Source organism: Polyodon spathula, chromosome 13 (genome assembly GCF_017654505.1).
Source record: "Polyodon spathula isolate WHYD16114869_AA chromosome 13, ASM1765450v1, whole genome shotgun sequence".
Lineage (NCBI taxonomy): Eukaryota > Metazoa > Chordata > Actinopteri > Acipenseriformes > Polyodontidae > Polyodon > Polyodon spathula.
This window is the reverse complement of record NC_054546.1, coordinates 10,784,647-10,809,960: the sequence shown is the minus strand read 5'-3', so window position 1 is coordinate 10,809,960 and position 25,314 is coordinate 10,784,647. Positions and strand designations below refer to the sequence as shown.

The 25,314-nt window shown below is 36.9% G+C and overlaps 1 protein-coding gene across 1 annotated transcript in view; it reads right to left on the bottom strand.

Moving 5' to 3' along the window:
* Positions 1 to 25,314, bottom strand: part of zcchc24 (zinc finger, CCHC domain containing 24) — a 50,636-nt gene that overhangs the window by 20,308 nt on the left and 5,014 nt on the right. Inside the window, exon 2 of the mRNA XM_041268524.1 lies at positions 23,698 to 23,898. Coding sequence (XP_041124458.1) covers positions 23,698 to 23,898 — 201 coding nt within the window. The remainder of the gene's footprint in view (positions 1 to 23,697; positions 23,899 to 25,314) is intronic.

Here is a 25,314-nt window from a genome sequence, read left to right as displayed (position 1 = left end):
AAGATTAACAGCAAATCCTGTGTACTGTGCAACACACGAATCCCATTTTGGAATTTGTCTAGGGCAATACAAAATAGATTTCTAACATAAACCAATGCCCCTGTAGTGTGAGAGCTCGTATTTTGGTAAGCCATGATTTAGGTTGCTCTGGTCGGGAGTCAAAGGTCAGGAGACGTCTGAGGGACACAGGAACACAGAGATCTGATTTAGGTACATGTTAGCTTAACTGGATACTAAAGGGGTAATTTAAAATCCATCAGGAGTGAATAGAGGCATTAATCCACAGTGTTAACAGTTCATAGATTTCTAAGTTTTAAACATTTACAATTTGTCCTAAATACAGAGGTGTAACATTGATATTTTATAAAATTGATATATATATATATATATAATATATATGATAAATGATATATATATATATATATATATAATATATTTACAATATAATATTTAGCAATTAATGAGGTTTGATCTTATTTACAATTTCATAAAATGTAAAATGCTTCAACTACCACCACAACTCTGCGTCAAGAAATGCATTACCATATTGATTCAGTGAGAAAGTGCTAAAGTTGGACACCGTTTAACTGCTGTACTAATTTTGCCCAGACACAGCTGCTCTCTCTTCCATAACTGCTGCGTAGAGGCATTCCTATACAGTAAAACAATACTTCATACACTTCCAGAATCGATCTGGCTGAGTCATTAACAAACCAAAGTTTCCTTTCTAACAAAGTAATCCAAGACACCCTCTCCCAAGCGCTGGGATAACTCTTCGTTTTACAGACCCACCCTCCTTCCTGTTGAGGATGTACTGCTGGTCAAGGCCTTTTCAGCTCTTTGTTATTAAACAATTCCACAGGAAGAGAACCCAATTTGGCAGGGAGTTGAGAGCTAGGTGTAAGATTTTCAGTGAAACACACTTGCCTGTGTTGGATACCAGTATACTGTAATAGTGTATATTTTTTTTACAATTTCAGACTATGCCAGGAATGTGTAGTGTTAGGTGAGCATGTTTGGATAGGAGGGAGGAGAGACACTTGTACATGAAGCACAAGTCACCTTGGGAATGTGTACACAATGTATTAGCTGTGCCTGTTTTCTGTCTAAATGGTGCAGAGAGCAGGCTGAATTATGAAAGAAAGTTATGAGCAAAGCCTAAGGAATTACACTTTAGTGTAAAATAAATCTTGACAGTACAAAACTGCAGTTCTAAATGATACTAACTGAAAAGTTTTGGGAATACTGGTCGCTGCTGTTTCAACAGCCTAATTCCATAGCTGTGAACTCATAGCATATATGCCCAAATGGAGCAATGCCAGGACAACACATACCAGGTGGTCTGAGGCGGTGGACACAGTTTCAGCTCTCAGCAGGAAATGTGATGACATTTTTTGAGAAAAAAAAAAATCAACTTTTTTGGCATATTAAACTATTCAAGCTTGTAAAATGAAAACATAAAGAGCTGTTTTGGACAGATGAATCAAAACACATTTTAACATACAATGGGATTATAAAAAATAGAAAAACAGTTATAAATCTACTGAATTTTTGTCAGCAAGTAAGCAGGTGAAGTTTCCCACTAAATCCCAAACCCCAGCATAGGACTTCTCTCCACAAGGGCCTCACATCTCAACCAGCTGCAACTGTAAACTTCACATTTACAATGATTGTTTTATGCCTCTAAAAAATATTTGTTTTGTCTTGGGGAAAACAGCTCCATGTAAATGCATTTCCTGTATTACAGTTAATATGACTCCACCTTGGAAACTGTGTGGGGTAAGGTTGCCTTTAACACAGGAAGAGAATGGCAAGGAAACCCACTACAGGTATGTCCATAGTATTATGGCAGGCTAAAAAAATGAAAATGAAGTCTGGTGAAAAATAAGGATCTTGTGAATGTGAATTTATTGCTAATTACAAGTAATAATTTTTTCATTTACATCAATCAGTTAAATTCATGTTTAACAGTAAATAACTGCAGTTGCATTATCTTACACTTGCAGCAGTTAAAATTGTGTTCAGTAATTACAATACATTGTAAGCAGAGTAAGAAAACTGCTGCATTTTAAAAATCAAAGATTTTGTAAACAGCTTTTGAAATGTTTAAAAAAAATAGCACATTTTCCTTATTGGACATCTGATGAATTGCTTCATGTTTACATTTCTTTAAAATAAACCAGATTGTAACATTGGTCTCTAAGAGGAAGTGAAACAGCAGTTACAAATGTGCTCCTTAATTACTTCTCCAATTTGGCTTCACATTGTTTTCAGTTTGCTTTTCAAGTTTATACAGAAAACGAAATGTATACATAAACATAAAACAGTAATGCATATATATTTATTTTCTTTTTCAGTTTCTTGTAACTGAAATAGGACTTGAAAAAATAAACCTTGATAAGGTAGTAAGCTTGCTTCACCAGCAGCTAATCTGATGTTTTACCATTCTTCGCCAAAGCAGTCAGATGGAAAGGAAAAGGCTGAAATACTCATTGATGCAGAAAATAAAAGCTGAAATATTGGTTAGTCATTTGAATTTTATGATATAACCTGGCTATGTTTCTGTGTGGATCCCTGTGTGGCTCACCTGGTAAAGACACTATCACATAGTGTGCATGGTGAGTCATGCAGTCAGTGGACTGCAGGTTTAAGTTCTGGCTGTGACAAATTGGCTGGGGATCTCATAGGAAGCGTGGCTTTGGCCTGGCATTTCCACGGATTGGGTGCCATGTGAGCTTATGCAACCACAGATCTGGCCTTTGTCATCCAGGGACTGGTAGCCTGCTGGTAAACGGCTTGGAAATGGGATCTAAGGACCCACCAACCTACAATTCAACTGAACTGGTCTGGGGAAGGTAAGCCAACATACCTGGGTGTTCTAAATGGACATTCAAGAACTGACTGTAGAAGACAGATGCTGCAGGGTGACAAAAGCAGCTGATTGCATTTTGTAGCATTATTATGTCTGACACAGCCCTGCCTTTAAACTACTGCTCTTGCTCGAGACTCTTGATCCATGTTGGTTTGTCAAACAAACAGGATTTATAAATGTGCAGCACGACCCATTTGGTGGATTTAGACACAGTGCTATAATATAAAGCATTAGCTTACTTGAGAAATAAATTGCAGGAGACGTTGTACACTTCATACTGTACATTCTTTGTACAACCAACCACAGCAATCTTCATCAGTTTTAACATCTGATTAAACTGACATATATTAACACACTTGAAGCCTTGTCCATTTCAAAGATGCAAAAAATTACTGTATACCAAAATACACCAAAAAGAAAAAAAAAATCCTGACCACATAAAGGAGTTCATTCCAGTGGTTGAGAGAAGACTGTATTTTTGTGTTAAATGAGAGGGCTCTAATCTGGCTTCAGTAGTGTGAAAACAAGGGACAGTGTACAGGACAGCCAGGAGGTTCTAACATGTCCTATTCTTTCACACTGGGCTTCAGTTTCCCACAGTACACACCAGCCTCGCACTGATTCTGATGTTGAGATTTGCTCTAGTTTTACATAGAAAATTTGTCATCCCTTTTTGATGTTCATTTTGTGATTTAATGTAGCGTTAGTAAAAATGCACAGACTAAAACCTTACGCACTAAAGCTAGTTACCACATTATAAGGTCAAATATGTTGATGCTAATCCACAGTTCTGCTAACACACTTCAACCTCCACAGCCCTGGGACTCATCTTTAAGCACCTCATTACTTTGAAGTAACGCAGCAGCGTTTATCTGAAATTGCTAAAAAAAAAAAAAAATTTACTGCGGTTTTGAACGAGGAGTATATTGAAGTTTATTTCTGTGTACACAACTTGATCAGGATGACGAAGAAGTCCTACAACTTAACTTTTAAAGTGAAAGCTGCTGAGCTCGCAGATCAGAAAGGCAGTCAACCTGCTGCTCGAGAACTAGGAGTTGATGAGCGTTGCATTAGGGAACAGAGAAAGCAAGTACTTCAGCACGGGCAACAGAGCGGAGGGGCAAGGGGGCCATGCCCCCTCACTTTTTGCAAAAGAATGTGTATAGTTTTACTTTGTGAGATGTTGGTTCAGAAGAAAGGGCTACATCCTCAGTCTCACCCTTACAGTAAAAAGGACACATGATAAATAAAAACACTGAATATATCTCTGACTAATTAGAAATTAAATTATAGATATTTTTTTACACTTCATTTTTTGATTTTTAAATTTTATTTCCTGATAGAATGTTTGGATAGGGAGCTGTGATTGCTAGTCTCCTTCTGTCACATGACATATTCACATGTTGCTTTGGCGTCACCTATCTTGTTGTCTGGGTTGTGAAAAGTTCTCATTAAAAGTATAGGTTCTGCTGGTTTTGTCACACAGATTCGCTTGTCAAATCACGTCCGTTGTGTGGCGACCTTAAGAGTTGCTAAGGCTTGAAACTATCCCACAAAGTCTAAAATACATTTGTTTTTCACTCAGATATAAGTTTTTAAAGATAGGCCAAAATAAACAATGAACATCTGTGCCAGCCAATGCCAAAATTATCACCAACAGCCTGAAATGCCTGAAAAAAACAGATTTCTTTGGCTCTCATTTCTATTTACTTAAATAGTAAATATTTCACTCCCAGTGGCTTATGTTCAGGAAACAGTAGACAATTTATTGTTAACTTTTGTGTATTTAATGCTGATTTAGTATAGTTTGGAAAAAAGTACTTGTACCACTGTTCTCACTCAAAAAATACTAATAGTGTGTTTCTATAGTATAGATAATAACTAATAAGCAAGTGCCATACCATGTCTAAAAATCATTCTTTTTCATAACACACTCACATTTTAAAACAGGGTTTGTATACAAGTGAAATTAAAGTAACACAGTAAAACACATGTTATACCAGGTGGAGGTTTCTGAACAAAGGAAATCAGCTAGAATCCTGCTTTTCGTTAAATGTCAACTCCCCATGAAACCAATTAAGCCAATTAAGCACAACAACACAACACAACTTGTTCAAGTAACTAATAAATTAAATAATAAATATACTGTATACTTCTTAAATTCTCCTTTTGGGCACAAAAATGTAAACTGTAGATTTGGCTGGAGCGTTTGTATATCTGTTGGGATTTTTTTTTTTGCAAATCTGGGTTACCGGGTACCATGTGAGACTAAATACTCAGAGAAAGATGAACCTTCACAAGCCATGAATTGATTTTGAGATACTAGTGGATATACAAAATAAACCTGCAATGTATTGCACTGCTTTACAAAACAGATTATGTACAGGAAGACAGTGACAACAAGAAATATTTGATGATTCAACCCTGCCAAGTCAATAAATGCTACATGCCAAAGATAACAAACTAAATTTAAACATTAGATACTAAAAATTGCTGAGTACTTTGTACATAATATGCCACTGTAATGATAAAGAGACTTCCCACAGTACAGTGTTCTGTTTCTTTTTAAGATTAAAACATCCTAGAAGCAGCTATGTGTTAAGTGATACTGGAAACAACATTCATGTCCTGTAGTGGCTGGGGCTTCCTGCTGCAGTACGGGAAAAAAGCCTGTTGTCTGGACCGAGTCAAAAAAATATATCTTTGCCAGTCAGGAAACTGACATTCTAAACAGCAGTTTTAATTGACTTATTTTAAGAGAAGCAATAATCTCCAGTAATTACTTCAATATCAATAATTATTTCAACACAATTCTTCTGTTTTTTTCTTACGTTTGACTGCAAAAAGTTTCATTTTTTTCTTTTAATAAAAAAAAATGTAGGCCTTTATTTACAATTTTTTTCGTATGTGCAAATGTTTTTTCAGCTTTCATTCTTTCCTGCTGTTGGCCTTTCTATCTTGCATTTACAGCAAAACTAAATTCAGTGGGGTATACCCAAAGAGGTGGATAGATATATTCTTCACTCAGTCAAACACCTCCTATTATAGGTTAGCAAACCTACTGGATTTATTACTGGATTAACAGAGATCCTATGTGTGTGCTGTGAGAATTAACATCAGCCTCAGAGTTCAGCTGCTGTGTCTCCTGTGGACTAAACTTCTATGCTCTGTACTTTTGCAATCCTGACACAGGGCTGAATGCAGGATCCTGAAATTGTTTACCATGGTGAATGAGTGATCTCAGGACTGGCTACAATACAGTCTACAATCCCAGCAAGCTCCCTGCCATATCAGCTTCTACAGCTGTGCTCTAGGATTGGGTTTCAGGGGGAATGAGCTATGGCAGCAGGTGGGCTGGCTCATAAAAAAAATATGAGGGTAAAATTGCCAGCTTATTTTGAAACGCAGGAGAAGCTGATATTCTTGGATTTATTTGAGCTTTTACCTTTATTTGCAGAGCCACTGGGGGTGTTGGGGGTGGGGGTGGTGCGGGGACATATATATGCTTTGGTTATTCGCAGCATGTTCTGTAAATGTTATTTTGGTTGGCAGGGCCCTCACTAAAGTCCAATTGTATGTAAGTATGTCAGAATATTTCTTCAAGTCGCATTGCAAGAGCAAAATTATTTCGCCATTCCATCATCCACTCTGATGACTTGTTGACAAAAGCTCGATAAGCAATTTTTTTTTATTGGAGGGCATGGTATACCTTATGAAAGTTTACCACTGTGTTTTTCAATGCTTTTATCCTGGTTATGCTATGCATTTACCGTAGTTTCCTATGTTTTTTAATATGCTTTACCATACCAATATGCACTTTTCAATGCTTTAAAACACTTTACCATTACTTTACTATGTTAAACTTTTATATGGGTTTTATATCTCTTAAGTACATTTTCAAATGGCAGGAAAGGCTCAGTGTATTGTAGTAACTATACCACTTCAGAGAGTTCAGATCTTTTTAGATTAAAAATCACACCTGAGGGCTCCCAAGTGGTGCATCCAGTAAAAGCACTCATGTAGAGTGCAGGACGTGCCCTATAGCCTGGACGTTGCCAGTTCGAGTCCAGGCTATTCCTTTGCCAACCAAGGACGGTAGCTCCCAGGGGGCAGCACACAATTGGCCAAGTGCCACCTGGGGGGAGGGAAGGCTTAGGTCAGTCAGGGTGTCCTCAGCTCATCGCACACCAGTGACCCTTGTGGTCTGTCCAGGCACCTGCGGGCTTGCCTGTAAGCTGCCCAGGGCTGCGTTGTCTGTAGCTCTGGGGGCTGCAAGGTGAGTCTGTTGTGTGTAAAGAAGCATGCAGCTAATGGCACACACTTCAGAGGACAGCATGTGTTCGTCTTCGCCCCTCCTGAGTCAGCGCAGGGGTGGTAGCGGTGGGCTGAGCCTAAAAATAACTGGACATTACTAAATTGGGGAGAAAACAATAAAAATAATTGACAACAACTAAATTAAAAAAAAAAAAAAATTCTGTCTTTTGTGTACTGCATTTATTATTAGCATGTTTTTATTTAGCTTAGCACCATGGCAGCAATCAGGCATGGTGTCAGCAGCCCAGCTAGTGCACCTCAATCCTGACCTGATGACTCCCAGCCATTAAGCTCTTTATCTAATGCAGAGATTGGCAAACTGTGTGGTGTTAATGTGGACTGATGCTGAGACAACCAACTTAAGACATGATCTGGATTCAAACCAGGGCTTCAGAGAGGCAGAAGAGGTAAGTTCACAGTAGTTGTCATTATTCAACAGCCCTGGTGAATACTTAATAAGTCACTTTATAAATGTGTGCTGCATTTGTGTGCACAGTCTACTTCACACAGACATATTTATAATACAAATACTCTTATATACTGTAGCGCTCTTCATGCCAAAACACTGCTGAGCATCTCACAGAAAAAATAGCACCTCGCTAATGAGCATGTGGTTGGAATTGTGTTCAACTACAAAAAAAGCACATTAACGCCAATACTTCTTCAATCAGACTTAAAATTGTGCTTCAATTGTGCTGGTTTTCCTGGTATTAGTTGGAAGCAGAAAACATAATAACTAAAGGCCCAGCTAGCCTCGTCTAAGAAGGCCCAAGACGATACAGGGCTGAAGGTAGAAAAGAAGTAATACAAGTATATTTGTATACTGTATGTTAGAAATTAAACTGTAATCTTGAATCTTCAAATGTCTATGAACCCATGACAGCAATTTACTATTGCTGGGTGAAAAAGTTAAACACACAGAGCCTTGCATTATTGGACAATGTCTATGTCTACTTCTTCATTTCCATAAGGATCCATTTTACTGTGGTCCCTGTAGAAACTGAATAAAAAACAATACACCTTTAAGCATCACTATGATTTCATTATTTGGCAACCAACAGTGCACAATTAATATGGAGCCAGAGAATCCAGCTCTTTTTTTTTTTTCCTTTACTCACTCATGGAAATTGTTAGAAATACAATAAACCATGAACTGCTAAAGTCAGACTGGGTGTTTCTTTTTTTTTCAAGATAGCTGGAAAACTACAGCTTAAGTGCAGCCTCTGCTTTTGGGTTTGAGACAAAGGCCAAGGACTACTCATCTGCAAAGACGGGGATTTTATACATGTTACATCTGCTCAGAAACAGTGAGCTCACAGAAACATCAAATGAAATACTGCCTGCCTCTGTAAGCCCTGAAGAGAAAAAGCACTAATATACTGTCCAAGTACTTAAAGCCAGCAGCCCTTTAAAAACAACACGCTGTCTACAAAACAGGAATATAAATTCAATAACAAATATCTGGTGAATACGGTATATTCACTATAATAATGTTTAACACATATGATACACATATCATATGCTAATTAGTTTTGGGGCACAGAACTACAGATCTATAGACTCTTAAACCTCATCATTCTTTATTCAGAACAGCAAAGTGTTTCTTGCCAAAACAAACTGAAACACATCATCCACATAGCACGGCTTTCGGTAATAAAAACAGTCAGACCATTGGCTTTATCATTTGCAGTACTGGTGTACAGTGCTTGAAATTATGGTTTAAAAAAAAACAGTAATCTACCCAAACACTACAGATTTTTATAGAAATCTCATATGATAAATCAACCGTTAAAGGACCTGTCAAAATTCCAATACATCTTACTAAATGTTATCCTGTGTATAGGAAATAAGGTGTAATTTTTAAATAATAATTTTAAAAAACCACTTGTTTGTGTATAAAAGTAGTTCCCTCATTATAATATAAATACTTTTGCACAATTTGAGGAGCCAGAATGTCTATATTGCATATAACGCCACTTCATGTACAACAACAGACACCCTATTACTAACTTATGAACAATTTTTCAAGCTTGGGTTTATGCATCTAACGTGTTTTTTTACAGTAGTATTGAAAATATACATAGTTATAAAATTAGACACAAGTATTCTGAATTGTAACAGACTACTGTTGTGGTGTAACAATAATTTATGTTACCAGAAGAAATGTATAGAATAGCCAGTTTAATACTGTATCATACTGATGAAATCACATCCCATGGTGACAGTCTGAGCCAATGGTACACAGCTGAGTTTAATTAAGCAAACCATAGAAAGAAAAATCTCAGGGGTGATTAAAATGCCCACAGTAAAACCTGGAATGACTCATGCACCCCTGATATGACTGTTAAATACAACATTCCACAGTAAAGAAAAAAAAAAAAAGGTAAAGAAGATCTGGTATCTGCACTCAGTAACCCTCGTGTTTTTAACTGCAGATGTCTCTAAACAAAAATTCCCAAAGTAAAGCCAATGGCAAATAAATTAGCAAGCAGGACTCCCTGTTGTAGTACAACCATGTCTTTGTTCAGGGAATATATCTCCTGTTTTGAATCCAAACAACTTGTCTTGCCCTTAGTATTCCAGCATTGCTAATAACCATTGCTACTCGTATTACTTGTGTGTTGGTCGTAACTAAGTCTTTTCTAAATATTCACATTTTTCTGCAGTTCTATTCAAATTTTAAAAAAAAGCTGTAACTTTAATTTAGTGTTCTTAAAACTCCAAAACTATAAAAGGTATGGTTTAGCCTAGGGCTCTTTCTGTGTCCTGATGAAACCAAGGCTTGGCTTGAGCTTCGACGGCAAGGTGGATACCGCCGGAAGAGTTATTGTTGCTATGGTAGCGAAGGGGTGACAGAGAAGCAAAGCAACGTAAAGAGGTGAGGCCTGCCCCCGTGTGTAAATAGGGAAAGTAATTAGTAGCACAGGGGTAGCCACTGCCCCACCTTCTGAACCTCATCAACGCTACAGCATATAACTGCAATAGATTTACTTTTATTTGCCTGTGTGGTATATAGAGTTTAATGTTTTATAATTCTTTGTACAAAAAAACCCCAAAAAACAGGCAACCTCTTTTTTATACATAATATTATTATTGTTATTATGACCACTTAGGAAATGTGACATATCTATGCACTATAGGGTTAATTGCGAGAGAAACAGATCGAACCTTAAACCAAAATATATTTTAAAAAGGATAGAAATTTATGAAGACAACCTAAAATGATTTATAATATCCATTCTGTGTTTTTTTTTTTCTCAGCAAAGAACTAGCATGAGCTAGCATTACAACAAGTGTCTAATTATTACCAATACAGAAAGAGCAAAACACTAAACGCTCAACTATTTATTAATGGTAATCTGGGTTGACCCTGTCTGTCCTGGAGTCTTTTTTTTCTGTAACAGAACACAGAGCATCTCACAGTACTTTTACTGTAGAGAGTGATAGGTATTTATTGTGGCTTATTACCATAATGTCTGAGAGAGCTGTAGTCAGTACCCCAGTGTCTGAACAGTAAGAGTTCCTGCCCCTCTGTCAAGGTTTCCCAAATGGTAAACAATTGAGACCTTATTTAGCAATGCCTGCTTTACAACTCTCTCTATACACACCACAGACCCTTCTTAATAAATTCTTGTATTTGTTTCATGCTGTGAGATATATGAGTTTTATAGTTATAGCGCTAAAGGCTAGATTCAGAATGAAAAAAAATGCCTTGAACAGAATTACAGGCGGGAACCGCTGCAATGGCATTACTCAAGTCTGGAACGTTATTCAAGTCTGGAACATTGCTCAAGTCTGGAACATTGCTCAAGTCTGGAACCCAAATGACTGCCTATGTAGCACACTCTTGCTGTTATTCACGATGCAGAACAATGAAGGTTTTCAAAGTGTAACCATATCTCTAGTTTTTTGTGGCTGCTGTTTAAGAGTAGATATACACAGTACTTTAGTCTCATGTTGAGACTCATTAAGTCAAAGGCCTATTGTTCTTTTTAAATTAGCCAATTATATTATGAGGCTCTCTAGCTCGGTCCTCATCCAAAAGTTTAAAGGCAGAATGAGCTTGCATAAAAATAGGCTCATTAGATTTCTTTGGTGTGTTATTAAAACATAACTGAACAGATCTCTGGGCCAATTTCCATTGAATATAATACTGACAGAAATTATTATGTTGTTATTTATTAAGCACCGCAAAACTAAACTTAAATCTGGTTTGACCTAACATGATGACCCCTATTATTTGCATTTATTGAGGATGGAAGGCTGTATTATTGCACGTAAATTTAAATTCCTGTAATAAAAGTGGGCTCCAGACATAAATAATAGAAAAAGATAGTTTGTAGTCATGTTCTTAACAATTTATTTTATTTTACTAAAAATACTAAACCTTACAAGATCTTTACATTGCTTTTACTAAAAACCACAATATAAAATACATACAGTTAATCTTCCCATTATTTCAGGGGTTAATATGCTAATGGTTTTCTTAAAGGTCAACATCTGTTTTTTATAAATCTGGGCCTGCAGGAGATTATAATTTGTGTTTTTCCAATGACAGACTGCAAAGCGTTATACAGCTTTATATACTTTTAAATACAGAGACTTAACAGGGTTTCATAAATTGAATGAAGGGACTGAAAAAAAATATGATATGGGTTATAATGCAGTATATTACGAAATGAATATACCAAATAGCAGTAAGTGTAGATGTAATTATTATAAATGCATAAGCAAACTTAATCCACTTATTCAATATAGCAAATAATTGTCTTTAACTATATGGCTCAATAACTATATGGACATCTTAAATGAAACAGCCTTCATTTTACAGTGAGGGTCAGTGATCTCACAGTGAAAAAGATCAAAATATGTTTCTTGGGCTATTATGAGCAAATAATGTTTAAGACTTTTTTATCTCATGATAAAAATGCTACTTAGGACAATTTTACTGTATAAATCAGTTGCATTGTCTTGTGGATTGTTTCTATAAAACAAAAAAAACAAAGATTTTTGCCCCAGATAGCTGATAGAGATCAGGCAGTGGCAGACAGTAGCTGTTAAGCATATTGCTGCTCTTGTTATATCTTACAACTATAGGATAGGTGTTTGAATCAGACAAAGGCTTAAGGAAAATGAATGAGGTCAATTTAAAAGCTCCACAATTACTGTATGTTAACAAATAATAATATGACAAAATAAACTAAAGCTATTGGACTGCAGTAGTATAGCTGCCTAAGGAAGAGATGGTTTATTTTTTCTTGACAAAGTCTAAGCTATATTCCCCATGCGATAGAATACAATCTATCTATTACCCAGGCCAGAACAAAGGAGACGCTGTTTTAATGATGCTGTAGTTTTCAGACAACATATTATGGCCATTTACACAACTTAGGAGTCTTTGTAACTAAAATCCCTTACTATTCACTGCTGCTATTTTACATTCCAAAACACATTTTGCATTCTGATAAAATCTGACATCACCATCAAACAATGGTGGAACTACGGGCAAAAAGTGTCCGTGAAAAGTCTAAATGGATTCCAGATTTACAAATTTAAAGAGGCAGCCCTTTATTAAAGTTGAAGAGTTGCAAACTGTCTTTTATTTTACAAAATAAAATTAGATTTGTTGCTAATTACAAAATTAATAATTCCTTTCCTACTGCAGTCACAGTTTTGTTTTTTTGTTTTTTTTTAAATTATAGCAATATTAATTTTAACACATTTTCTTACAGTAGCAGTCACCTTGTAAAATGAATTGCCTCGTTGCTTGCACTAGCAATCAGGTCATACTGTCTCTCATGCTGCTCCTTTAATGTCATGCATGCTACACACATCTTGTTTTCTTCAAAAACAATCTCAGAGTTGTAGTTTGCTGCAGCAAAGGGAAGTTCAGTGACTGTTATATCAGCAAACCCAAAGGAAGGCTGCTATCCCTGTACAGAACACAAACCAGCTGTCAGGAAACCCTCTTTTTATATTCTTTTAACTTTGATTTCCTTTTTAAGGACGTTTCCTCAAAGTGTTCTCCCTGTTGCTATCTCTCTGAAGCTGCTCTGTTTACTGAGAGCATATGAACCACTCAGGCCTGACAGTGGGGCTAGAAACAGCCCAATACCAAAATGCTGGACAGTTAGCTCTGATACTGGGATGTCACGTTGTGGTTGCTCTTTAAGCATATGATTCACTGTTAGAAAGATCAATGGGAAATGCTCCAGCAGGCACTACTGTTTTTTAAAGTGCCTTTGAAAGACACATTCTACTATTTTAAGACACATGAGATTTATAGAAAGCTGTAATGCTGTACAATTGTTGGATCACCTAAATGTGAAGGGAAAGGTTGTGACTCTTGCATACAACTTCATTTTCTTTAACTCTTAGCCCTCAGTCTATAATAACCACATAGTTGTTTTGTTTTAATTATTAATTAGTTTAAAGTAAAGATAACGTTTGTCATGCGAGTTCCAAATTGGTCCATTTGGTCCCAACAGCTGTATAATAAGTTTGTAATCCAGCTTGGGTGCTTATCAAGAGTCATGTTAGCCTTTCTTCTTAGCAGTTCACAGTTTCCATTTAGTTGAACTCTCGAATCACTATGTGACAACAGACATGCTAAAGGAATCACCTTCCCTTGATACAATAAACAGTTCTTAAATGTGTCACTCTAAAAAGTACAGTGATGCACTTACACTACATGTATGGAACTTATTTGATGGTATACAGTATTTGTAATAATACAAATGCTTCATTATGCTTGTACTAATCAAAGTACAGCAGGATATTCAAGTTTGTATAGCTCTGTTATAAGACTGTAGTGTGCATTTTCCCATTAAACCTTTCTTGTCACAAGGTGATTACTGCTGTAGCTGTGACAGGTGCTCTTAAATGTTCCCTTCAGATGTTACTTAAGGAAGGTCAAATGCCACCTTTTAATTTTACATAATTTCTGCTTGACATCACAATGACCAGAAAGTGACTACTGTGTTAACTCCAATTTAACAAAAAATAAATAAAAAAGTATTATTCTCATGCTATCCCATACAGTATACAGTATGTTATCCTTTGCAGGTAAACTATATACTGTTTCAGACTGCAGCAAACGTGAAGCAATAATTATTTGGATTCACAGAGATATTTTCCTCTAGCATGAAATACTATATTTCTAGTTTAACATTGTACTGTTTTTTAGCCAAAGACTGTTCTGAAATATATTGATAAAAAGGTGCTACCAGCTACCATTTCACACCTGTTCTCAAGATAAACAGCACTATTCAGCTGTGAGAATTTGTGGAGCAAGCCCAATGATAAGTGCTTGCATGATGAGTTCACCAAACTGGGAACTACCCATATTGTCAACAAGGCTTCCCTATGGACATAAAAATGCAGAGGACCCAGACATTACAGGAGCACCAAAAAAGCATGAGATCCTCAAGCCTCTCTATCTTGTTTGTAGTTACTTTAGATGACATGTTATTCTGAAGAAACATTAGCTTTGAAGTTCTGCCTTAGAATACATGTAGGAACAACCAAGCTTACTGTATAGCCAGCCCTATTTCAACAATCAATCACTCTCTTTTGGAACCTGTAAGCTATTAAAGCAGCTCCATTCTTTCATTCTCAGTACAGTAGTATCCTGCTAAGACAACACCCCTCAGGAAGCAAGCAAAGTGTTCTCTTAGCTGAAGTGTTCTCTAAGACAGAGTTGACCGCTGGACACAATATGCCAGGGCCAATCACAATATAACTCAATAAATACAAATGTATTTATTACTTATGTCATGACGCATGTGCATCAACATATGACATGAACAGAATAAGTAAGAGAAAAACAATAGGCAGATATATGTTAATGAACTATAATAGTAAAGTAACTGTCAAACTAAATTAGCAAAGCACCCTGTAGCAGGGAGAGATCTGTGCTGACTCTGCTGGCGTGTTCACGGGGCTGCAGGAAGAGGGCGGCAGTCGTCCAACAACCGCCTGTGAGTCATGGCAGTGACACGGGGAGGTGGGAAAGTGGGTGTGTGGACTTTCCCCCTCTCTGAATGGCTGAGAGGCGAGTCTTGGGAGATTGTTGGTCCTATAAAATAACGCTCTGCTGTTTCCTAAGCTCTGCCCTTATAGACGCGCTGAGAGTGCGGAAAAGCTGGCCGCGGACCGAGAACCAGCCGGGAGAGAAAAAGACATGAAAGTGTCACAGCGAGACAGTGAGGGCAGGGAACCCTTGGGCAGACCCCTTAAAAGTATAACAGAGCAGGCTAGGTAGCCGGCAGCGTAGGACGGAGATCCAGGTCGCACGGGCAGCGGCGACCGGGATATTGCTGCAGAGTGCAGCACCTTTTATTTGTAGTTTTGTTATTGTGTTATTTTTTCCCTTGTTATTTTTGCCTTCTGTTTTCATTATTATTTCTTTGAGCACATGCAAGGGCGCCAGTATTGTGTACCATCGCTTGGTATGCCCGTGGTTCTGTTTACCATCGTTGGTAAATCAGACCACGGACTCACAGCGCCATCTGCGGGATAAACTTAAAAATAGCACCCCGAAAATAAAACTGGGCACCTGTGCGGTGTTGCCAAATCCACCTGTCTGTCTCCTGTGTCAGTGAATTACCCACCACCCTTCCACACACCCCTACATACGTTAAAAATGCAGCTGCAGCTTGAACAGTAATTATGAATACGAGAATTCATTTTAACACAATGGTTATTAACACAGCACCCATACCCACGTTAAAAAACGAAGCAGGAGCTCTACATTACTCTTGCCATGACAAATCAGTTTTGAATAAACCATCTGAATTTAAATTTGTTGCAAAACAAAACTGTATCAGTTTTTAATTGGTTAACAATGAATCACAATCAGTGCCAAAAAGGTGTTCTTTTAAACGAAGTCTCTGTTCCTTTAGGTGGAGCTTTTACTAATGGAAAAATTCCATTTCACCACAAGGTTGATCCCTAAGGTTCTCTTGGAAGGTGTTTCTACACACAGAGACTACTGTATATGACATAGCTGATAGTTGTTCATACTTCATTGTTGTACAGTACAGACATTTCCCCCCTGAAATAAAGAGCAGGTTGGAAAAGGACAGCTGGTGAAGCTGTCCACTATCTTTTCACAGTTCTGTCAGTCTTTATCCACCTTGAAACGGTTAAAAGGTAAGCTTAAGCCCCAGTAAAACCAGATACTTAGGACTAGCTGCTAAAAGCTGCAAATTATTTTAGTGGGAAGGGCCAGGCATTGAACAGTCCTGCAGAAGTATTAGGTTTCTTAAAACTATTTAAAAACATAAATCAAATGCATCAATAAAATGCTAGAGATGAAAATACTATATATATTTAAGAGTAAATAATGTAAGCTGTGAAGAGCTAGCTTTCCAACATTTTGGTAGGTGTAACACAACTTTCTCAAACAAGTGTGTGCTTGAAAACAAAGAGTGAAGGTATTTACAGTACTTTACACAGTGTCCAAACTTGTCATGTGAAGTGACATGTTTTTATTGACTGGGAAGTGCATAGGGCAAAAAAAGAGTCTAGGTTTTGTCAGCAATGCCAATACTACAAGGTAATTTAATAGTTTTAGAATCACTGACTTTAATCTCTTATATTGAAGATGTCTTGCTTTTTTGCTTGTTTACTATAATGTAGATAAGCAGATTTTTGTATATAACACAAATACAAAAGAAAAATACTAAACAGACTCTCCTTCATTGTTTTCATAACTTTGATATACAAAAGGAACTATATTAATAATGTGAACAGCAGTGATACTTAGATCCACTATATGTAGGTCATCCTGTGGTCTGACTAAAATCAGACTGAAATTTGACCAAAAGCACAGAAAGCAATAAATTACCAGTTGCTTAAAAACATCCTTACTTTTAAATGTCTTATCACTTTGGACTGTACAAGTTTTACAACAACAGAAATGGTTTCTCCAGGCGTCTTTCTACTTGTACACAAAATGTTGCCTTTTTCAACTTTCTAAGATTGATGTCAAGTTTTGAAAAGAAGCCCCATCAATGCAGATGTTCTGAAGGTGAAGCGCTTAACATTTTTTAATCTGAGTTAAACCTGTTTCTAACCGCAGCTATGCGTTTCTGGCTTTTAAGAAATGAAACATCCTGCAAGGTATTCTTAAACGCAGCTGTCACATTCAATTCGATCAACAGGTTTTACAGCAGTCCCAACTGAATGGAAATAAATTCGAAAACAAGGTTTTGTGCAGCCCCCTACTATCACCATGTAAACGGTTCATTTGCTTTTATATCTAGTTTGCAAATTTGTCACATAGAGCAGGGCTTGAATTTCATTTTTATGTGCTGGGGGGATTTACCCCCTATGCGATATATTATATATATATTATATATTATATATATAGATATATATATATATCTATATAATATATATATATATATTTTTTTTTTTTTGTTTTTACTGCTTCATTATTCGCACTGGTGTTGCTTTAAAATAAACTGCTTTCAGGAGACCTAACACCTGTTCATCACTGTGAGACAGAGCACTCTCCATTGCTTTTGCCATTGCCTGAAGTTCTTGTTGCAGCAGAAGGTGCTTTTCTTTTTAACCAGTGCTCTATTTCTTTTTTTTTTTAACACTCAGCCCTATTTCTGCCTGTTTGTCACTGTTTTCATTTATATATGTTTAACTACTGGATAGTTTGTACTGCATGCATGTTAAGATATAAAATGGAAGGCCACAAATATCCGTTCATATTATGTAAGTTGCAACAGGCAACATCAGGCATACTATATGTGGTAGAGATGAGAATATATGTAAAAAATTTAAAAAAAAATTAAAACACTGCACCATTGAACCTCAATATGAAATGAAGCTTTCCAACGATACTGCCCATTTCAGTCTAGCTGCTACAATGACGGAGCAATAGACCCAAAACAAAGCGTAAGTTGTGAACTGTGTCACATGATGAGAGGCTTAACTTCAGGCGATCGTAGTTCTGCCTAGGATTACTGCATGCAGTGCTTACAAAGGTACCACCAAATGTTCCTGTCAGGACACTGCACTCTGATTGGTTATCATATTATTGTTAATAAAATAATAAATAATCTGCTTCCAACACGGAAACCCTAAACCTAAGGTCAGTATCCTATACTGCAGCCATTACACATCTAAAGTAGTTCATGTTTGACAGTGGATAAGCATTTTGGTGACCGGAGGTGCTGACTTCCTCAGTTGTCCTGACAGGAACATTTGGTGGTACCTTTATAGGCACAGCGTACCACAAACACACACTGAATACATCTTTGGAAAGCCCCAAGTCTCTACTTTTAAACAAGCCATAGGTGGCTGTGGCAGAGCAAAGCTCTGCTCTTTAGAAATTGGCAGGGATGGGGTTAACTTCCCCTACCTACCTGGGTTTATTATGTTCAGGTGGCTGGGCGCTGATTGATCGTTAATCAACCTAATCAACTAATCAACCCCAGCCACCTGAACATAATAAACCCAGGCAGGTAGGGGAAGTTAACCCCATCCCTGCCAATTTCTAAAGAGCAGAGCTTTGCTCTGCCACAGTGGCTTTTATGGTGCCTGAGTAATATGTGCATAACCTTTGGTACGTGGCGCCCCAAAATGCATTGGGCTGAGTTTTAAGAGTTAAAATGAACATCACTGCTTTCAACACCCAGATAGATTTACCACCGTCTTGTAAAACTGTTTACTTACTGCAAGGTACTAAGTTTCTATAATCCGTATAGATAGCAGCCGAGAATCACTTACAAGAGAATAAAGTCTCTCGGCACTTAAAATATCCAGAACTACTTTTATTTATTTATTTATTTTGTCCAGCACTACTCAGATTGAGGCTCATAATGCCTTCCTCACTGACACCCACTTCCAAGCCCTGCACAGAGTACTGTGAAGTGAGTGGTCTGAGGCAGGATTTTGTAAAAGGAAAGTTTAGAAAACTGTATAATGTTAAGTATATAATAAAGAATGAGAATTACCTTATGGCCCCCAGTGACTCTGTAGATACTAGTGTAACCATTATGGTACAAGTAGGTGTGTGTAGAAATATTCTCTACAAGCTACTGTTCTCTATGCAAAATGCAATGAAAACCTTTACCTAACTGGTAGTTATTTGCCCTGTACAATGATCAAACTGATAAGCATGATTCCAGCCATGATCTGTTTTTTTTGCATATCTTTAGAAAGACTCATGCCGCTATACATAACCTAAGTAAATATAGACCCTACTCTATAGGGCATAATTCATCTCAAAGCAAATATAGCCTGCACTTTAGTATCCACTTTTACTGCTGAAGCCTACTTGCCCAGCTGGGGAGGAGTAGTTTTGAAACCATATCCAACCTTTCAGACCATTTTACTTAATCTCCTGAAAGAAAAAGAAAATATTCACCTAGAGAATGCAAGTGAATATGATCTCTGGTGCTGGCCATAGATCACAGTCCCACACTCCTCTGCGAAGTCAGAGTTCTATGTTTACATTGGCTGTATTTTCTCTTCTTCTAGACAGACTTTACAAATGTATACCAGGATCGGATTCCCCAGAGTTTATTTCTTTTAGCTAAATATGCATATGATATATGAACTTTATTAGATTTTAGTATGAAAATATTCAAGCTGGAATAAAGTCATTGAAGTTTAATTAAACTGGTTTTATACAATGTTCTTTTTTATACTTATGTGGTAAGTCAGCTGTGAATGGTAGAATAAAAATATCATTTGTTAATAAAATGGTATGCAGATCCTCTGGAGAAGTTTGGTAGCTTACAGAACAGCTGGAACTCAAATAGGGACCACTTAATATTTAATGGCTATTGTTTTACAGTGTTTTAAGAAATTGAGCTTTAATAACATCTCGGTGCTGGAATGTGTCTGGGAACATATTTAAAAAATGGCCTATATGATCAACAGGAAAATTAGTTATGATGGTTCTCAGAGATGATGATGTTGTAGGCTGTGTGGTCCAGTGGTTAAAGAAACAGGCTTGTAAGCAGGAGGTCTGTGGTTCAAATACTGGCTCACTCACTGTGTGACCCTGAGCAAGTCACTTAACCTCCTTGTACTTTGTCTTTCAGGTGAGACATTGTTGTAGCTAATGCATAGTTCACACACTCTAGTCTCTGTAAGTAACCTTGGATAAAGGAGTCTACTAAATAAACAAATAATGATACATACAGTATCATGCTTCTAAGAAACATGTTTACAATGTACTGTTTACAAGGTATGGCTCAGAAAGTGTAACACAAACAAGGACTGTTTCAATTAACTCTGTAATGTCCAAACATTTTTAAATGAGAAAAGCTGCTTTATTTATGTAACTAGATTTTGTTTCTGTACAAAACACTTTTTTCTCCTGGCTGGCAACACAATGTACTGCATATGTAAAATACTGGCTTGTGACTCTCTCTCTCTCTCTCTCTCTCTCTCTCTCTCTCTCTCTCTCTCTCTCTCTCTCTCTCTCTCTCTCTCTATATATATATATATATATATATATATATATATATATATATATATCTATTTTTATATACCCAATGATTCGTGACTGTAATACATGAAAAACAGAAATGGGCGTTGCAGGGTTAACTACAAGCACAAACAAAATTTGAATTGAGGCTGACTACATCTGTTTTGTTTTTTTTAAATCTCTGTGGAATCCCCAGCAAACATCTGCACTTTGCACAGGCAGACCTGTGCTCTCCTGACTGTGTGGCTCACTCTGCACAATGGTCATGCTTTTACCAGGTGAGTCAGTAGGTGACCCTCACTCTGTACATAAAGAATGATACAATTGTATTCTATTAGTGTTATGCTAAAAAAAAAAAAAAAAAAAAAAACATGTATTTTATTCACATACAAATGTCATTCTGTTTATGACGTGCCTCCTGTTCATGGGCAACCTGCCAAATAAATGCTTGAGTTTTTAGAAAATATAGCAGAACTGATTGTAGCGTTAAGAATGATTGATTTCTATAGAATTGCACAGACCACATGTGTGCCTTTAAAAGTACTTTATCCTCTGGCTTAAAGAATATTTACAGATCTCCAGAAAGCTACAGGGAACTCCCATCATGCTCTATAAGGGGTGGTGTTAAAGTTTTTAATTCAGCATCTGGATTTTATTCTAATTCCATGGTACACTGAATAGGGGTGGGGGTGTGTAGAGTGTGGGGGGGGGGGGCTGCTCTCTGTTTCTCTTTTGTGAGTGTCTTGCATCACTGGTTAATAAAGTGACATGCTATTCAACCATTTGTATTCCTTGTTTTGGTTTTTACCATTTACTCTGCAGGAGCAGTAGCAAGCATCATTCCACTTGGAAATGTTTACATAATTCCAGTCTTTACTGTTCCATACAGGGCAGACTATATTTAACATCCATACAGTTATAACATTACCTTTAAGATGTATTGGATCTTGCTGTGTTGTTTCCTATCTTCCCGGATAACTTGAAATAACTTTCAGTACTTTTTGACATTATAAACTGCTTTGGGCAACTCAGATCTATGACAAAGCTTGGCAGTAAATTTACATTTTTGGCTACAGTCCCGGAATTAGCATTTTCAGTAACAGCACGGTGTCCCATGACTTACAAACACACATTTAATTTTACAATTAAAAGCAAATTTTGTGTCTCTCTTTTAATTTCTGTTTTATTACATTTTGTATCAGATTGTTCAAATGCCAGCAACTTTCCCAGGCCAAGGTAAATAAACTATACTTTCTTTTTACCATGCAGCCCAACAGAACTATTAGGCTTGGTTTACTCAGTGCACGGTAGAGTTGGGTGATATACAGGTATCATTGCTGATTAGTTTAATAGCAGTTTTCCATGAACAGTAATTAGCTGAACTCTAGTCATTTTTTTTTTCTTTTCTAATGACCTGCTTAAATCTCTTTGTAACTTGAAGTCCTATTCGTTCTTTTTAAAATACAGAATAACATACCCTTGTGTATGGGCCGCATTGTTTACTAATCAGGGTGTAGTTTTACTGAAATATGTGATAAAAAGCAGGCACGTCCATCACATTGGTAGATAAATACAATGGTATATACACACACACAGTTAACATCAATAAGTACTTAAGCCTAATAATTAGAAAATACAATTTTTTTCTGCTTTCATAGGTATATTATGACCCTATCTCAGATGGGGGTACGCAGTAGACTATATCTTTTATATTGAAAGGAAAGCTTACATTTTGTAAATGATTTAACCGTACAGAATTAGGAGTTTGGGATCGTATTATATAAAAAACAGTTTTAGTGTAGTATAGTGTAGTGTACACTAAAATGAATAGTGTTGCACAGAACACTGTATATGTAAACATACTGCTGATGTAAACGTCACTCGTGTTTCTGCTTGAAGAGCCACTTTTCTGCACAACACAGAATCCCATTCAAAGCCACTTAACTGCTCTTCAAAGAATTTAATTTCCACATCTGCCACATAACTGTTGGCACCTGTTCTACGCACTTTATTCTGTACAGATTTGAAAAATACATTTCCAGTAATCCATACTTCATTAAAAAAAAAAGATATGTTCTGCCTACTATATATGAATTTAGCTTGTAATTAAATCTGATAATCTTACCACTGTCCCAAACTATTTTTACATGCATGTAGACAAAGACAATACTGGTTAGACCAGTTAAGATCTTCACAGCATTGGATTTGTTTTTGCCCTTTGGATACCCTCAAGTGTCTAAAAAAAAGTTAAGTATGTTAATTTGTGTGAAGACCAAACAGTGATTTCATAATTGTGTTGAAGTGTGAAGAACTTCTCAGATAAAATTGGTGCAAATCACAAATCTACAATTTGCATAATACATACTTTAACAAGTACATGTGATTTTATAGTTCCTATTTAAAAATTTCAAGAAGTTATCATGTGGATTTATTTTGTGTAGTTTATAGGCAGCTGCTGGCAAGATAATAATTCTAATTATAGACTTGCCTTCAAAATTGGAAGGCAACTAAAGAATGAAAATATGACATGCAGAGAATTGCTTACATTCTGGGTGAATAAAAAGTAGGAAACGGATGATGCTGAATGAAAATAACACATTTTAGAATGGGAAAACTTGGTATCGTAGAAACCGGGCACAATTGGAAGTTATGAGTGACCAAAAGTGGGTCACTCATGGGGGATTTCACTAATGCAATGCATGGCCATGACACCAACCTGCTTCCTGAACAATAATGATTACTTGTTAATCCACTGCTGTGTAAATATTTTTGTCCCTTTTTATTGCCCATTGTGTACAATCCTTGAACCTGTTGGGCTCTGCACTTTAAACTGCCACAGAGTAAACTTAAAAACGCATTGAAAATGTGCCTGCTCTAAAATACCGTGCCTATGGTCAGTAGGCTAACCAAGAATTGAAACTACAGGTCACAAACAAACATTACACAATAAAGCAGAGGACTGTACATTGAGAGTAAACCATCATCTCTGCACAGTCAGGTCCCTCCAGGTTGGGGTTGCGCTCCTTCTGTGGTTGTAATGTCACGGTCTTACCTGCGGGCAGTCCTTGATATAGTGTCCTTTATTAAAGCAGAGATGGCACAGGTAGTTTGGAGGTGGTCTTTTGCTGGGTTTCCTTGGCTCAGAGGAGAGAGATAGGTCAGAGAAATGGTCCGTCAGGGAGCTGAGTCCATCCACAATGTTATTGAGGGAGCCATAGGGCGAGGCACTCTTATACAGACTGTTAGTTATGGCCTGTGTGAAAAGTACAAGAAAAATGTGATGAATTGTCATATAATGGAAAGAGTGCATTTTTGAAGAAACCTCTTAACCATTTCAATATTGCAAAAAAAAAAAAAAAGAAAATCACATTTTCAGAAAGTAGGTTGTCATTGATTGTATTAAAATAAACATTGCCAATTGCATGAAGTAGGCGATTTCATAATTATGTATGTTTCGTTGTAGTGGTACCTTGTACAGCATAACCCCTCTAATGCTATATAGGGTCGCAAATACCAACACTTGTTTTATTGCATTTTCCAGCTCATCTGTTGTAGCCAGGCCAGACTTTTTAGGTGCTCCCTTCTAAAATGTTGACCTGATTTTAAAAATGTTCAATTTAATTCAAATGTTCAATTTAATTTGTAATGTGTTTTCCTGCAATATACTAAACTGTACCACAGAAAGATCCATGCTTGGTTTAAACTCTGTCTTTTATTATGGATCCTGGAAACACCCTGTGACAATTACAAACGTGTATGTAATGCTCTGGTGGTATCAAGCCATACGCCACAGCCTTATAAGGATATGAGTTTTGGGAGAAGAGCATGTTGTACGTTATAATGATGGTGATTTGTTAGGTGGATGGTGCCAGTAATCTAGTGCAATGGGTTGGTGTAGTTAGAAAAGGGATGCTTGTGGGATTGAGGCACTATAAACAGCCAACATTTCAGAATAGCATTTCAGCATTTGTTTAGACAACATCAAATGTCCCAAATCCCCAAAGATGCTAGCACAGTTTAGTAGTGAATTCCCATGTGTTTTACTGTCTTTTACAGTCTTTTCCCAGAAATATCAGACCATGCAAACTACATATAAAAGGAGTTGACAAAGAAAAGGACACCTGTTCAATACTGTTCTATGTATTGCAAAAGCAGAGCTACCAAGAACCTGTTAGAATGTTTGCTTTGTTCAATGTAATTATATATTATATATATATAGATATATATATATATATATATAATGGTATATATATCTAGATATATATATCTATATAATACAGACACACTTATTATTTTCTAAGGCTTGATTTCAGCAAGATGTCTACTAATGCCTCTGTTGTTATAGTACCTTGCAGATGAGTGGCAGGCCACAATGCCCCATCGGAATGACTGCAGGACAGTCAAACAGGACAAGACAGGTTCAGAGTGGAAAAAGATAAGAACGGGCCAGAATGAGTTCACTAGATGTGTCTAACTAGTGGATTAAGCAGGTTTAGTCCACTTGATGAGTCTAACCAGTGGATTAAGCAGGTTTAGTCCACTTGATTGGACTAAAGTTAGCACATCTTCTAGTGCAGCATACCAGAAGTTAATCATCACAGATAGATCATCTGCTAAATCAGACTAAACACGATCCCGATTGCAGTAGCGCACCAAATCAGATTCGTGA